The following is a 16,082-nucleotide window of genomic DNA, read 5'->3' as shown; positions in this document are numbered from 1 at the left end:
TGTTCTTTATTCCTTTAGAATAATTCAAGAAGAGAAGGAAAACACAGCCATCCGAGCTGAGGAAATTGAGTGCAGGGTCGGCAGTGGCGATAGCCTTGGAGGACGTTTCCGCTCAATGAGCTCCTTACCGCCTTCACTGTGTGCAGGCTCTCCTATTGGCAGCTCTCCTCCAGGCTCTGGCCACTCCACACCAAGACGTATTCCTCACAGCCCCCACAGAGAATTAGACCGGATGGGTGTCATGACCCTGGTAAGACTGGTCCTGAGATTTGGTCTTTTAACATGCAACTCTATAATGATTTAATGGCTGTGTGATTCAATCAGTCATAATTACACTAATTATAATCCATTTTTAGCCCTCCATTACTTATCAAATTGATCAATTCAGACAATTAAATATTGTCAGCACACTTTGCTTTACTCGATGGAGGGCATCTGGCACATCCTTATTCACACCATATTTCTTAGAATGTTTTATCAGGTAATAAACAGAGCTGCACTGTTTCCTTCATGGCCACTTGATCCCCTGAAATTGTTATAAAATTAGTTTTTTGTATCAAAGACGAAGTTAAAGAACATGGAAATGGTTGACTGACTTGGGATGAGAGATGGTGTGCTGAACCAACAGACTTTTTCAGTTGATTAGGAATTTGCCGCTTCACTAGTATTTCCTAAAATGGTGACCTTGCGTAGACTCTGTGCATGCATGTCTTTTAAGGCTGTCACAAACAAATCTTTTTAGAATTGATTATTTCATTGATTACTCGAGTAAAATACGGTACCGTAATTGTGAACCCATTTACTATTCCAAACTGGTCAATGGCAAGGAAAGAAAAGTTTTATTTATATAGCACATTTCATACACAAGGCAACTCATTGTGCTTCACACATGGGACACACACGATGGGACAGCATCGAAAATTCATGTGCAAACCGTATGACAACATAAAAAAGAATCTGCCTCGGTTAGTGTTACATCAAATGATAGCAAGTGTATAATTCAAGGACACATGCATGGCACTGTATATCTATTTTACACAGTGAGACAACGACACATCTGCAGCAACATTGGCCCTCCCTCACAACACTTTCATCATGGGCATAAGCATAAGCACCCTGTAATCAGTATAGCCAGGCCTTCAAAACAAACACAGTAGTATAATGACACAATTGAACCACAGTAATGGGTGAAAAATTGTTAGGAATCTTGCTGGAGCCTTGCTTCCCCCCCCCCCCCCCCCACATTTCACTGGCTCGTCCTCACGTACCAAAGCTGCGCATTCAGAAATAGAAAACAATTGAACTCAATTAAGGTGACAGGCTTGTTTCATTCAGCACACGCAGCTGTTTGCTGCAAGCAGTTCTGCTTCCTCCTTAAACCAAAAACATGATTAGCAACGAGTCGACATCCACTGTCACCGTCATGGTTGAGTTGTAAAGTTGACTAAACAAGTCCCTACTACTCCTACGTTATGTGTGTGTATATGCAACTTGTGGTCCTCGTATCTTTATACAGTATACTGGCAGAATTTGTGAATTATCGGCAATTTTTTGGAACATATGATTGACGACTGAACAGGGACCATCACATTAGTTTTCATTATTGCTTTTTTGTTTGAAAATTGTGCTATTGTGAAATGGCATATCCGAAGTTTAATTTGAATCCAATTAACAAATTAAGTTTTGCCAGATCACTCATGGTTTGTTTACAGACTGATACACGTCTTAGAAATGATGCCAAATTATGTAAACGTATGACTGCGTTGCGTGCTTGTATGTATGCGTGTGTGTGTGTGTGTGTGTGTGTGTGCGTGCGTGTGTGTGTGCATAGCCTAATTCATCATACTGTTCATCCTTTTAGATTTCCATCTATGTGTTTAATATTGTCAGCCTTTTTTGTTGTACTTATGCAAGGTGTTCCTTCATTACTCCAATGAGTACACTAACATGGTGTGTGTATGCAAGCGTATAACCATGTCTACATGTGACTACCCCCCCAAACTATAGCATTATTGCATTGATCCGTACGTCATCCAGAGCTCCCTCTCCCAGCAGACAGTAACTTACCTACCTTTTGGAGCAACTGGCTTTATTCCACATCCTCAAGTCTGTAGCTATGTACCATATTTTCAGGTACTTGTACATCTCTTTACATTTCCCTACTTCCATTCTGACGGGTGCAGTCTGGCTATAGTCTACAACATTTTTTGGGGGGCCTGCCATATTTTTTCCAGTGTGGTAGGGTGAATTTTTTAACATTTTATTTATAATTTTTTTATGTGCATCATTTGCATAATTGCTTACTTTACAGTCACAAACTACCTGAAAATTGATGAATAAGAGTCATAACAATTATCTTCTTTTGCTTTATACATTCAGGAGAGCATTCTCGTTCAGACACAAAGGACACTGTTGGGACAGCAACAATTGCTTTCAGCACAACAGTGCAGGAGAAGTTAGTTTTGGGTGTGAAGTGAACATCCATTTGCTCTCATTACAGGCATTGTAGCGTCTTTGATATTTCGTCCCAAAGCGAAAAATTGCCAGCTCGATTTCATCCCCACCATGTTGCCAGTGCTATTGAGAACGAAAAGCGATCAGGCAAAAAGGCATGAAAAATGCTAGCATTTACAGGCAGTGTCAAAGATGATGGCAACATTTAATCCACACAAAAATTTTAAGATTACACCGGTCTCAAAAAAAAAAAAAAAAAAAAAGTCACTCTACTTAGCCTTAGTCAGTTTTGGAGTTCCCCTTTTTTAACCATTGCTGTTTCAGTCCTTTACTAATAGTGAAGAAAATCATATATTGAGAAAAAAAGACTCTGGGTTTTGTGTTTGTACTTCAGTGGCTTTTGAAATATCTAAGGTATAATCGCCAGCACTGCAGCATACTGAGTGCTTGTCATTTCTGTCCCGTTAATTCACCACTGAAGCTGTTTAGAATAACTTTTATCATAGAAAGCAACAATTTGGCTGATACGATTTGCTTTTCTGCTACCCCTCAATTTCCGCTTCATGTTTCCCATTTATACGTTTACTAATCTCTTCCATGAACTGACCTCACAATGTCCGTAGCGAAAAGGAAATGAATGATTCGGTATTTTGCTCTTGGGGCAGAACAAACTTCCATAGAAATGGCAGGCTGATGGTTTATTTGCTCTGCTAATGCCAGGCCTCTGTGGAATGCAGAAGGAGGAGGGGGTGCTGCCTACTTTCAAGGCAGACAATGGAAAAAAGACAAACTGCTCTGTACATCTGCAATAAGACTTTCACTATGTCTAATGTCACCTATCGCGGCCAGCTAGCCAACTGCGTTTTGTTTTTGTTTTAAGTTAGTCTCAGTTTTGAGGCAAAAAAAACTTGCCTGCTCAGAGGCTTTTTTGAGCTTGGCTGCACCTACCCAGTTGGTCTGACTTTCTCCAACTTACTGCTTGTTTTTGTTGTTGTTACTGTTCTTTTCTCACTTGTGTTGTGTGTGACTTTACTCTTCATGATATCAGTCATTGACTGTCCACTTTGCGTGCGTTTGGTTATTCAACAAAAACAGTAACTACCCATGTGTTGCTCTTGGCGTGTTTGCGCATGGCTTGATACCACCGGTGTTCAGTTTTGCTTCTCACTAACTGCCTTTCTTCTGTCTTTTCTTTTCTTTTTTGACCATGCTTCAGCCTAGTGACCTGCGCAAGCATCGCAGGAAGGTAAACTAGAGGCCTGCTTCACTGAGTGTGTCTACTTTCAGTGCACTCACTCACTCACTCACTCACTCACTCACTCACTCACAATTTATCCCAACCGTGTTTAACCTTAGTTTCTCCCATTCTTCTGCAGTAATGTACAGTGGACCCCCACATATTTTTGTTTCGGCATTTTTGTCCCCTGAGCCTTTATTTTATCGTTCATCTTCCTTTATGTGCGGAAAATAACTCGCCTACTCACGATTTTGTCACTTGGCATTGAGACAACAAATGGTTAATGTTGGCTGTAAACCAAAGAAGAGACCTGCAGTTTGACATGAAATGAGGAATTCAACAACAGCCAGTTTGTGTTGTCACCATGTGGATCCAGCGGTTTCGCCATTCTATGCAATCTCAGCATACGAAGCATTGGTGTTTGCCACCAGGCCATCCCAGGAGCTTCTGCATCATCGACTAACGACTAACTCCTGTGCTCTCCTTTGCAGTCAAATGTTGTTTAACAACAGACTGCGCTGCTACAGTAATACTTCATCATCGTCAAAATTGTTGATGTGTATGTCTATCAAAAGCTTCTGGGATCCCAGTTTCTTTTGTCTTTGATTCAAATAGTCTATGCAATCACTTTTAGGGGAGCGTCTGTTCTTCACATCCATTTGTGATTGGACTCAGTCCCTATTCCCTGCAAATAGTGGAGGTCCACTGTACACATTTGTCATCTAATATGTTGTCCAAACCCAACTGTCATCAAGATTTTCTTTGTCTAATTAAGGTCATTCAATCGTGTATTTGTTTGTCTACCATGAGTCTTTTGCTCATCAAATATCAGCAAATATCACCTTAACGTAAATACAGGAAGTCCTCGATTTACGAGGGGGTTCCGTTCCTACGCTGGCGATGGTTATTCACCGCTAAATTTGAAATTTACGTCAAAATAATTACCGTAGTATAAAAAACTAAAATACTGTAACGAATTGGGTTATCTGTGTTGTCATGGTGACATTTGTGTTTTGCTGAGTTGTGTTGTTTCCGAGTTTTCTGAATGCATCACGCGACTCGCTGGCTGGGAAGCGCTGTGCGAGTGAGACTAGAGAGCGAATGGCAAGAAGAGGGAAAATCCGTGTGTGCTCATGATGGAACACTTGTTGCTCCGTAGTTGGCGTCGACCACAGCCCACAGTTGCTTTTTTGCAATAATAAAAAGGAGATAACTAAACTAACATCTGACATTGTCTTTGGAAGACGTTCCAACACATTAAAATCAAATAAAAATAAGATGATGTACTTAGTATTTATTGCTGCTGAGCGGTGGATGGATAAGGAGGGGAGGGCGGAAAAGGCGAAGATACTCCCGGCGCACAAACAGAGACAAGCACTATGCACTAGTTAAGCAGAAACACAATGGTGCTGGGCACAAAATGGCGGAAGAGGCATTGTAAAGTCGAAACGTCATAGGCCGTGTCATTGTACCTCGAGGACTTCCTGTACTGTAAGCATATGTATGAATGACTTGATCTACAAGGTTTCTTTCTCCAGTAGTATACAGTACATTTCAGGAAAATGCAATGTAGTCATATTTGTATTCAACTTTTAAGTGTTGGGATAATTTGTGTTATTTTTATCATATTCCATTTAACAGCCTTGATGTAAATACTCCAATTTCACTTGCGGCCTTAAGTGTAAAAAATGAGCGCTGGATCTCCTTCATTTCTTCTGCTGTGTACAGTCTGCTCAGGATGACAAAACCACTATCCACTGTGAGACCTCACCCCCCACCACTCCACGCTCTATGCGCCTCAACAGGGAAGCAGGTCATGCTGCCAGCCACGAGGACATAAGAGACATTCGAGGGTCAGCCTTCTGTTTGTCACTTTACACCCATAGTTTACACCTACAGTTTGACATGAAATGAGGAACTCATGTGGCATTCGTCCCTTAATGCTTTTTTTTTTTTTTTTAATTTTATTGACAGTCTTGGCATACAAGATGGGCAGGGTAGCAACCCCAGCAGCAGTAACAGCAGCCAGGACTCTCTCAACAAGGCAGCCAAGAAGAAGAGCATTAAGTCTTCCATTGGACGCCTCTTTGGGAAGAAGGAGAAGGGCCGTCCTAGCATTCCTGGAAAGGACTCTCCCAGTCAAGGTGAGGTGTTAAAATTCCTGCCTTGGTTTTACAGCAGCAATTGTTTTTTCCCCCCGGAAAATAATGGCCGTAATATAGATTTTGTTATGTACAAACCAAACATGAAGTATGCTTGATCTGGACAGTGCATGATGTGCAGGGCATTTGGTAGTGTCTCTCAATCACTCAGTATAATCTCTCAGAGAGAAATTTAGCTGCACACTGCTTTATATTTGTGTTACACTACACAAAAAAAACCATAGCAGACTTGCAGGGTATGCAAGGAGTGATGTCTGAGTGAACGCTTCCCGTCTTGGGGGTGAGGGAAGAGGTCAGTTTGCTAATCAAGGGCACCTCAACAGTAGTCATGAAGCAGATTAGCATCTCTCCAACAACGTGTTTTATTTTATTTTATAGTTGCTTGACCTTCCAGTTCCAAAGCCCAAGTCCCTACAGATGAGCTACTGCCATTTTAAGTTTTGTGTTCAAGTCTAGAATCCTCTGGACTAACTTTCACCCTATACCATGCCCCAATTGGGTCGCAAATGTGGGATATCTTGAGAATGATCCTTGAAGCTATTCAACATTCTTGAAGGAAAAAAGGTCAGATGGAAGAAAAATTCAATTAAAACATGGCACAACACATGCTGCAGGATAAGAATATTTTGTTTGGTTATTTATGATTATATTACTGTTATGTTGTGTTTGGTGTACAGCAGTTTGGTACATCTGTGACTGTTGTGAAAGCACTATATAAAGAAAGTTGAGTTGAGAGCACAAAAATGAATACTGACATTCACCTTGCAAACTCTGAGCTGTTACTGACAGGCACAGCATTTTTGGGTGTTTCATGCAGGTAACAGGGCCATCATATGCAGTATGTACATGCCGAAAATCGTCCCAATTAGGTTTACTAAGCATGCATTCCTTCAAGGCCTTGTATCTATCCTCATTATTCATTGCAAAGGACAAATTTGACTTTTCTCAGTCCAGCCATTCAATCCCAGGAACTATTTTTTTTTTCAAATGTTAGTGTAGAACAGGGTCTGAAAATGTCTGGCAGTAAATGCGTTAGGAGTGCTGGGTTTATTACCCTTCTAGTAGTGACTGGAGATGTGCACGACCACCTTTAACTCCATGGTGACAACACAGGATTGGAGTGGATATATCATATTTTTAAACATGCAGTTCTTTTGGTATATCACAAAAACCTTGCTTTTGAACTGGGGTGTGTAGGCTATTTTAATCCACTATACATGCATTCATTTGCCATCGGGTCACAGGTGAACTAGAGCGTCCAGATGACTTTTGGCAAAAGGCTCGGTACATCCTTGACTGGTCACCAGTCGATGGCAGAGTTTATCAATATTTTATTCTTAAATTAAACAAACCACACTCGAGGATAGAATTAAGCAATGTTTAAAGTCTCTTAGCAGCATTGAACATTGTGTTTTTGTTCTTAGCTGGTACTCCTGAAGCAGAGAGCTCACCTAAGGATGGCTTGGGAATGGGCACCCTGGGAGGCCCTGCTGAAAAGAACAGAAAACTGCAGAAGAAGTAGGTGTCATCCGATTGTCGATGGACTGTATTACACTCATTACCCACATATGATAGTGTTGATTGTAAAAGCTTTGGACTTGCACTCATGCTACATTCATATACGCACACGCTACCTGCCCACCTGACGCCTGCTCACTCCCACCATCAGTTTATTATTATTATTATTATTATTATATTCTTTCCATTCCACATAAGCTTTTCCATTGCAATCACCTCCCACGCCCATGTTGTCGTTTCATTTTTTTTCTTCAACTCGAAACAGTTATGGAGGTACTTTTATAAGTATCAATTCATGTTTTTATTTTTTTTGTTTTGCAAATCCCCCTTTTTTATCCTCTTCTTCTCATTCTCTGTGTAGTCCAAAGACAGGGTAAGTTGATTCATTATTGCTTTTCTTTTTCTTCCCACACTTGGGTCCTCATTGCTGCTGTTCTTCCGAATGTCTGATCACTTTTCTATACTGCTCTTTACCTAACGTGAATGTGTATGCTGATTTTGGATACAGTGTTTTGCTCCAAAAGCATGAGCATCTGCGCAAAGGGAAATGGTTACTAAACACGTTTCTTTCTAAACATGCAGCAGACTGCGTAATCAGTCAATTGCTGAAAATATCCTTTGTGGAAAACCATTATTAGAACAATCTTTTTGCTCGTTTTGTTGACCTTTCATGTGCATGTTTAATTATGAACTGCGCCATCTGGTGTCCATTTGCACATTGAGCATTGGTTATAAGGTGTTTCCACACCAGTTGAGTGAGTTCCCTCTCAGAGCCCTGACAAATGCCTTCCGGTGTTCCCAAAACTTGGCAAGGATTCTCCTTGAATGACCTTGCTCCTAATAATGAACCAAGGCTGTGTATGAGTTGAATGTAAAATATTTTTATACTGATTGTAAAGGTATTCCTGTCCTTAATACTTCTCTTAATGCACACTGTCCTACTTTTCTATGGTTTCTTAGAATTATTTTATTAGTATTAATTATTATTATTATTATTATTTATTTTAGTTATTCTAGTAATCATAGTACTGTACTGGTACTGAGAGAAAATACTCAAAGGTAGGCTGACTACCATTTAGCTTTCAGATGCTTAACTAAAGACCCATCTGTTTGAACCTGCATAGTCAAGGCTTTGAAAGGGTTTAGGAGGTTTTGACACACTTCTGGTCTTCAAAGACATTGGTGTTTTTTCATGTTTTTCCAAATACGAATGTCTTGTTTACTTGCACTGCTTGTCTCTTTATTTTTGGCTGCTATAATACTGAATGTGTTTGGATGGGATGGGCTTGTGTGCTTCAATTGGGTTTGGCTCAATTTAGCTCAAATTCCATATTGTTCTAAATAACATTTTCTGTGTCAGGCACGAACTATTAGATGAGGCGCGCAGGCAGGGCCTGCCTTTTGCCCAATGGGATGGACCAACTGTTGTCGTTTGGCTGGAGGTACAGCATTGATCTGAAAAATGATTACAACAGTTAAACTGTATTGTTTTTTATGTGATGAGTCTGTTTCCTTTCTCTCGTCCTTTGGCCAGCTGTGGGTGGGCATGCCTGCTTGGTATGTAGCCGCCTGTCGCGCAAACGTGAAGAGCGGAGCCATTATGTCAGCACTTTCCGACACTGAAATCCAGCGGGAGATTGGCATCAGCAACCCGTTACATCGCCTGAAACTTCGTCTTGCCATCCAGGAAATTATGTCTCTCACCAGTCCTTCTGCCCCTCCCACCTCCAGAACGGTATATGTCTCATATATAAGTAACACACTGGCTAACGTTTCTTAATCCCACTGAGCATGGTACTCTCACGGATTAACATTTTAAGCATTGACTTTTTGTCATAACCACCATTGCTTGCTGATCTTTTCTCTTCTGTCCTCCACCACTGTCCCTTCTCTGCACACTTCACTCACTTGTGATTGGGGGTGTCAAATGATCAGACCACAGGAAACGTTTGGGTCACACATGAAGAAATGGAAAGTTTGGCAGCTACGCCTCCCACGGTTAGTCTTTCCAGATTGGCTGAACACTGGTTTGTTTCTCACAGTTTTGCTGACTATTGGGCCTGTTCCAAGTTGGCCAGATATCAATATCTGCAAATTGATGATAACGTTCTGGCTTCATTGTGATTAGCTACACCAAACGGGCAAAAAACTAAACAAAAAACGAAACATTGTGCGCCACTTGGAACAATGTCTTATCCAGGCATCTAAGTTTTCCATGTGGGCGGATTTAGGACTATGGTGTAATGTGTGTCCCTGCTCAGAATGAGTTTTTGTCATTTTCCTTGACTTTGGTTTTTACATGAAAATTTGACTTCCAGCTCTTCTAACCCAGCACTGCAGTCTCACTAACCCAGCCTTTCTTTTCTCGTCACCATGCTCACTAACCATGCTAACACCAGGAGGACGACGAAAGTAGCTGGGCCCAGGTTTGAACATATGCATATCACGCTTTCAATTCTCTTCTGCTCAACAACTAAGCCTGTAACAATACAGTGTCAAAACCAAAATTGCGATACTCAAGACACTAAACCATGGTTATAAACTTTAACCAAAAAGTAGCTCTCAGTTTCAAAAAGGTTGGTGAGCCCTGCACTAAACGGTGTCTCCTTTAAAATGGCAGAACTTCCAAAGCTCAGTGTTTGTGTCTCCAATCCAGATATCAGCTATACATACAATGTTAGCCTAGGAGGAGGATACATATCTTCAGCTAGGTTGCTCCAACTATGTGCACGGGACTACCTTTTCCTGTGACAGTCATTGACTGAAGTGAGCAAAGCTGTGGCTACCTCTAATGCTGAAATAACATTCAATCTTTAATTAAGGGGCACTAAAAATTGAATTAAGATGACATTGTATTGTACGGCGTTTATCGGCGGCGCTAGCGACTAGCAGCACTCAAGTGCCCCAAATAGGCTGGCGAGAGCCATCTGATTCCTTTTCAAGGCACTTTTGCCTTACCTACTGATCACTTTTTAACAAAAAACAGTCTTGAGTCGTGATTTAGATTTTGGCTTCTCTCGATCTTTAAAACGTTATAATCGAGGAAAAACAATTAATGTGCAAAACGTCGCTGTGTGTTTACAATTTCCCGGCGTTGTGAAAGTACCTTGAATGCACCATGTTGCTTGCGTAGCAAGCATGTAGCGCAATGTGATTCTGAGCGTGCTTTAAACTTTTTGAAGGGTAACTCACCCCCCCTACCAGACTCTAGCTCCCCTCACTAATATTTGAAAACGACGCTCAAACGGGTCATTGCCTGGAGGACCATTGGGCTTGGGAGGGACTAGAGGGTTGAGCGTGGTCTGGCTGTAATTGGTAGCAGCAGTGTCAACTATGACCTGAATAATTTATATTACGACTGGCTATGCTAAATAAGGCAACCAAATTCTATGCTAGTAAATCACAAACCTAAAAATCGATACAATGATGTTCGTAAACGCTACTATTCCAAATCGCGACAGACAGTTGTAAGACAGACGGCGAGTACGAGACCGAGTCGCTAATATGCCCCATGGTGGCAGAGTGACTATGTCAAGTTCTCTGCTGGTCCAGTCAGAGGACAGAAAGCCAAATTCACATGCAGTGCAGTGTTTAATTTGAAGATGGCTCCATACACACGTTTTTTTTCCCCCAAGATTTCAACAAATATGCACTAAAATGTCAAAATTAATGACCTGGAAATGAAGACAGAAATAATAGACACCCGTTTGTACAGTTAATCAGCAAAAATTCACATGCAGTGCAGTGTTGAACCTGAAGATGGCTCCACGCAGACGGTTTTTCCCCCAAATTCAAGATTTCAACAAACATGCACTAAAATAAAATGACCAGGACATGAAAACACTTGTTTGTACAGTTAATCAGCAAAAAAAACAAAGTTGATTTGAGGGCGAGTACCCCGTTAATGACACATTAGTTGGAGTTATACCATATATAGAGAGAGATTTGTCTAAAATCTAACTTAATGTTTAAGAGAGGAAACTAGTGTGCTGATATGCACAGTTGAAATTGAAATATATTATAATATCTAAAAATGAAAACCAGTCGGTCAATCATTACTAAGTGGAAATGTTTTCTTTTTGTCTTCTGTATTCATAACAGAGCTAAAATGTTCGGGTTTTTTTGCCGGATTATTCAAGAGAATTTTCAGTAGGGTATCCAAATACCAAAATATTCGATAGCTTGCAGGTCACTCTATGGACCTGTCATTCAAAACAAAGCTTTTTTTTTTATTTTTTTTTTTCTTTTAACTTAAGAGCTTTAAATTAGCAATGCAAGTTGTGCAAGGAATTAACCTGGATGTCACTATTTTGTACACAACCTAAAGTCAGTTTGTTTAAAAAAATCATAAAGTAAAAACAAAGTGCAACATTAAGAAAACATTTAGTTAAATATGACGCACATAAACTACTGATAACACAAACACACGTATGACAAGGATTAATGTCCTAATAATTTCATTAATTAAATGCAGTGAGCTACACAATACATTTTGGGGACCAAAAAGGAAAGTTTTTTTTTTAAACCATATATCTACCAGAGCCAGGCATTTTACTTACCGGTACTGTAAAAATTGAGCATCCGATATCCGTCATCCGCCTGCAGCGTGGGTAGTACCCTTCCGTCGTTCGTCATTTGCCTTTTTTTCCCAGGGGGAAATAATAGTAGCTGTCTATAGGCCAGTTTGGCTCTAATTCTAAACGGCCGTACGTCGGCGAGTTGGACTAAACTTTCACTAGCACCCCTCCCCCCGCTGGACGATGTTTGACGAGAAATAGTGACTCACTGCGCTTTGGAAGCCTCTTCACAGCCTGGTCCCTCACTCAAATCTGTCCCCCAAGCAACAACTCACTATTTTCTTCCCTGGCTCGCCGCGGCCATCAAAGCCTCGCCGCAAAACGTAAACTAATGACGGACTGCAAACGGATGGAGAACTATACAAAGGGGTTTCCGTCTATGCTTAAGCCATCTATTTTAAATGTTTTCCCATCGTTCGTCAACCGTCAGCAAAACTGGCGTCCATCAATGATGGATAAATGGACCGGTGCATCGGATAGACGGAACGTCCAGCTCTGATATCTACAGTTGACCCCCACTATTTGCGGGAAATAGGGACCAGGCCGTCCCATGAATAGCAAAAATCTGTGTATAACCGATGCCTGTTGAAATGCAATGGGGGTGAAAAAAAATTGTATTTGATGCTTTCCAATGTTTTCAGATTAATCTGTAATCTGAATTTATTATTATTATTTTTTTAAAACAATAATCTGCATCGGCCTCAAAAAAATCCCCATTGGTCAGGCCCACAGGTGTGTAACATCATGGTGATAGGCACTGGTGCAAAAACGTTTTCGTGCCCAGACCCTGCCCTAAACACAAGTGAATGCACACATATGCACGCGCGCGCGCTTGGACACACACACGCTCAGCCACTCAAGAGAATTGCTATTGTCACATTGTATTTTGGTAGTTTTTTTCAATTTTAATATTGTGATTAGTAGGGGTGTAACGGTACGTTAAATCACATTTCGGTTCGTTTTTTTGGAAACTTCGGTTCGGTATATTTTTGGTACAAAAAACTGATTTTATTTTTGGATAAAAATATTTTATTTTGAAAAGATGACAAGTAAACGGTACATTTTTTAGAAAAAAATAAATAAAACCGAACCATTCGGGTGATATTCTAAGAAATTACACCAGAATAAAAAATACACTAACAATAAAGATCTCTTAATTTTGTAAATTATTAAGACACTGAAATCTTTAAACACTCAGCGGCAACAGCCTATGACACATCTAAGTATTCAAGTTAAAGACAAGTTGTCATTAGTAAATACACTTTATGAAATTGTATACACTTTTTAGGCATTGAAATCTTTGAATGTTCAACAGCATATTGTAACACAGAATTGGGTTATCTGTGTTGTGATCGGATTTGTATGTTGCTGAGTTGTGATGTTTCCGAGGTTCATGAATGCATCATACAGCAAGCAAGGGGAGCAGCGGAGAACGTGCTTGCTTCCTCGTCTAAGAAACATTTACAGTCGGATGATGCCGTGCATGTTAGACGTGCTACCTGCAACATAGCCACCGATCTCCCAATTTTGGGACTTATCCACGTACCTTTCCACATCGGCAATTTTAACAGGAAAGCCAGAATGTTCCCAAACAGGAGACCGCAGTGTACGGGGGAGCTTCGAGCTCTGGCTTGTTTGCGTATGCCATTATAATGCCATTTATCCATGCATATATGATTTATCACGGCTTCTGGCGTACTGTCTCTTTTGTGCCGCCACCCTCCTCTCCCGCGAGCAACCGTCAATGGCGCCCGTGCGTAAGCTCGCGCTTATAATAAAAACTGATCAGAAACGGTACGTAAGGTGGACCGAACCGAACATGCCATACCGAAACATATTAATACACACACGTGTATCGTTATGCCCCCAGTGATTAGTATATTGACCATTAATAATATCACCAAAAAATACTCCCAATAAATTATATTCTGTTTTTCAACCAGTCTATTTTAATATGCAAAAGGCTGTGTGGCACACACAAAAAAAAGGTTGTAAGTATTTTGCTATAGATTTAAATCCCACTAATTCCACTTTGTAACAAAAAAGAAGCTGTACTCCCATTAGAAGCTCATTGTGTGTGCTTTGTGCTCAACAAAGTCATTTACGAGTCTTTTTCCTTGGTTTTGTCTCCGGGGAAAGGTCTGCTAGGCCTACAGTAGACGAGCAAGTTGTTTTTATATAGCTTTTTGCATTGGCATCAGCAGAATGAGTAAAATTGTAGAGACCTTGATGTCTAGACAGTATAGTGTCTGCAACAGGTGTGCAGGTGGGCACAACTGAATGTGCCGAATTCAACCACTGAGTGTGCGGTGGCGTGGAAGTCTCCTTTTGACCGTCTGGAAAAGTGAGGCGTGGCGGTGTTGTCAAAGCCGCTTCAGCGATGGAGCTAGCTGGCAGGCTACCGCTCGACCCCGGCGGGATGCTAGCTTTTGCCTGCCTTTGTTTTCAAAATCGAGTCCATCTTAATCATTTTGGCGTTAGCCTCATCTTGCTGATTTTTTTGTCCATTCTATTTTGCGCGCTCCACGTCACGTCATCGAGGCTCATCGAGGCTGACAGGTGTTTGGGCAAATGATAATTTCCTCCTCCCATACCAGCCACTCAGTGTGACTGACCAGCCCCAAACTACCGGTATTCTATTTACAAAGTCGGGGCTCTGTGGGGAAAAAGCATCAATCTATTAATGCATCAATCTTTGTGCAGACCCATAGGTGCTAATGAAAAAGCAACTTCTTCAATATTTCACTGGAGATTTCACATCTATTTTCTCTTTGTGTATGATATATTTTCTCTATTTTGTATTTTAATAAGTTAGTGAGGCCACCATATCATGTAAAGGGACCATTTTCCTTTAATAGTTGTGTGTGTTCGTAGTTTTTCTTAACTGCGCATGTTTCCTCATGATTGTCAACAAATAGTATATATAGCTGTAGATATAGATAGATATATAAAACATAGATACATGAAATGTAATTTATTTATTTATTTATTTTTTTTTCATTTCATTCCAGACATTGGCCTATGGAGACATGAATCATGAATGGATTGGTAATGAATGGCTACCCAGCTTGGGTCTACCACAGTACCGCTCATATTTCATGGAGTCCCTGGTGGACGCCCGCATGCTTGATCACCTTACCAAGAAAGACCTCCGCGGACAGCTGAAAATGGTTGACAGCTTCCACAGGTAATACACACACGGAGCATCCAGCATGCTTTCCTCTTCGGTACAGCGAATGGCTGCAAATAACTGATCGACATTGGTCAATTTCTGGTCAATAGGAACAGTTTTCAGTGCGGAGTAATGTGTTTAAGGAGGCTCAACTATGACCGGAAAGAGCTGGAGAGGAGAAGGGAGGAGTCTCAGCTGGAGTTTAATGGTAACAAACGCAATAATGAACATGAAGGCATTTGATATTGACCTGTGTGTGACAGCAAAAAGAAAATATATAGCAAGTTCTGCGTGTCTGTTTTCAGATGTGCTGGTGTGGAGTAATGAGCGTTTGATAAATTGGGTTCAGGCTATTGGGCTAAAAGAGTACAGTGCCAACCTCTATGAGAGTGGTGTTCATGGTGCATTGCTCTCGCTGGATGAAACCTTTGATCACAACTCCCTGGCACTACTGCTGCAGATTCCCACACAGAACACACAGGTATAGTCGCACTCAGGCCTTGAAACCAACAACAGAAGGATACATCAACAAAACAAACTGAACAACAAAAATTACAAAAAGTCATAACTACACATTAGTATCTGACTAGGCCCGGAGTGATTAATCTGGACGTTCATGAAGCCAAGTTACATGAAGCCATCTTTGATTCAAATGATCTGTTGAGGATTGTAATGTTTTTTTTTAGTGTAATTGCTGTCAGGCTATTAAAAATGTGCTGACTGACCATTTGAGTTGATATTCTCGGTTGATCTGTGCAATATGGTGATGATCTTAAAAAAAAAAAAAAAAGAAAAGATGCAGCCAGTAATTTGTGTTCTCCTCTCCTAATGCCCTTCTCCCTCTCTTGTAGGCCAGAGCAACTCTGGAGCGGGAGTACAACAGTTTGCTGGCCATCGGTACCGACAGGAGGTTGGACGAGGTGATGGTCAGAACCGACCCGAAGTGACGCAAGACACGACGG

The 16,082-nt window shown here is 40.9% G+C and overlaps 1 protein-coding gene across 14 annotated transcripts in view; it reads left to right on the top strand.

Annotated features, from left to right (window-relative positions):
* ppfia1 (PTPRF interacting protein alpha 1) overlaps positions 1–16,082 on the top strand; it is a 54,892-nt gene that overhangs the window by 36,757 nt on the left and 2,053 nt on the right. For 8 of the 14 annotated variants that reach the window (XM_086025050.1, XM_086025051.1, XM_086025055.1 and 5 more), the window contains 13 exons: positions 19–250; positions 3,671–3,700; positions 5,420–5,544; positions 5,666–5,835; positions 7,278–7,371; positions 8,732–8,813; positions 8,906–9,106; positions 9,307–9,369; positions 9,771–9,797; positions 14,960–15,135; positions 15,231–15,328; positions 15,426–15,601; positions 15,972–16,040. In XM_086025050.1, coding sequence (XP_085881176.1) covers positions 19–250; positions 3,671–3,700; positions 5,420–5,544; positions 5,666–5,835; positions 7,278–7,371; positions 8,732–8,813; positions 8,906–9,106; positions 9,307–9,369; positions 9,771–9,797; positions 14,960–15,135; positions 15,231–15,328; positions 15,426–15,601; positions 15,972–16,040 — 1,543 coding nt within the window. The remainder of the gene's footprint in view (positions 1–18; positions 251–3,670; positions 3,701–5,419; positions 5,545–5,665; positions 5,836–7,277; positions 7,372–8,731; positions 8,814–8,905; positions 9,107–9,306; positions 9,370–9,770; positions 9,798–14,959; positions 15,136–15,230; positions 15,329–15,425; positions 15,602–15,971; positions 16,041–16,082) is intronic. The other 6 variants (XM_086025058.1, XM_086025056.1, XM_086025059.1 and 3 more) reach the window with 4 other exon arrangements.

The sequence above is a fragment of the Filicampus tigris genome, chromosome 3 (assembly GCF_054856515.1).
Source record: "Filicampus tigris isolate MCC_2025a chromosome 3, RoL_Ftig_1.0, whole genome shotgun sequence".
In the NCBI taxonomy this organism is placed as follows: Eukaryota; Metazoa; Chordata; class Actinopteri; order Syngnathiformes; family Syngnathidae; genus Filicampus; species Filicampus tigris.
Note: the sequence above shows the minus strand (reverse complement) of the source record. Positions and strands in the feature narration are given on the sequence as shown.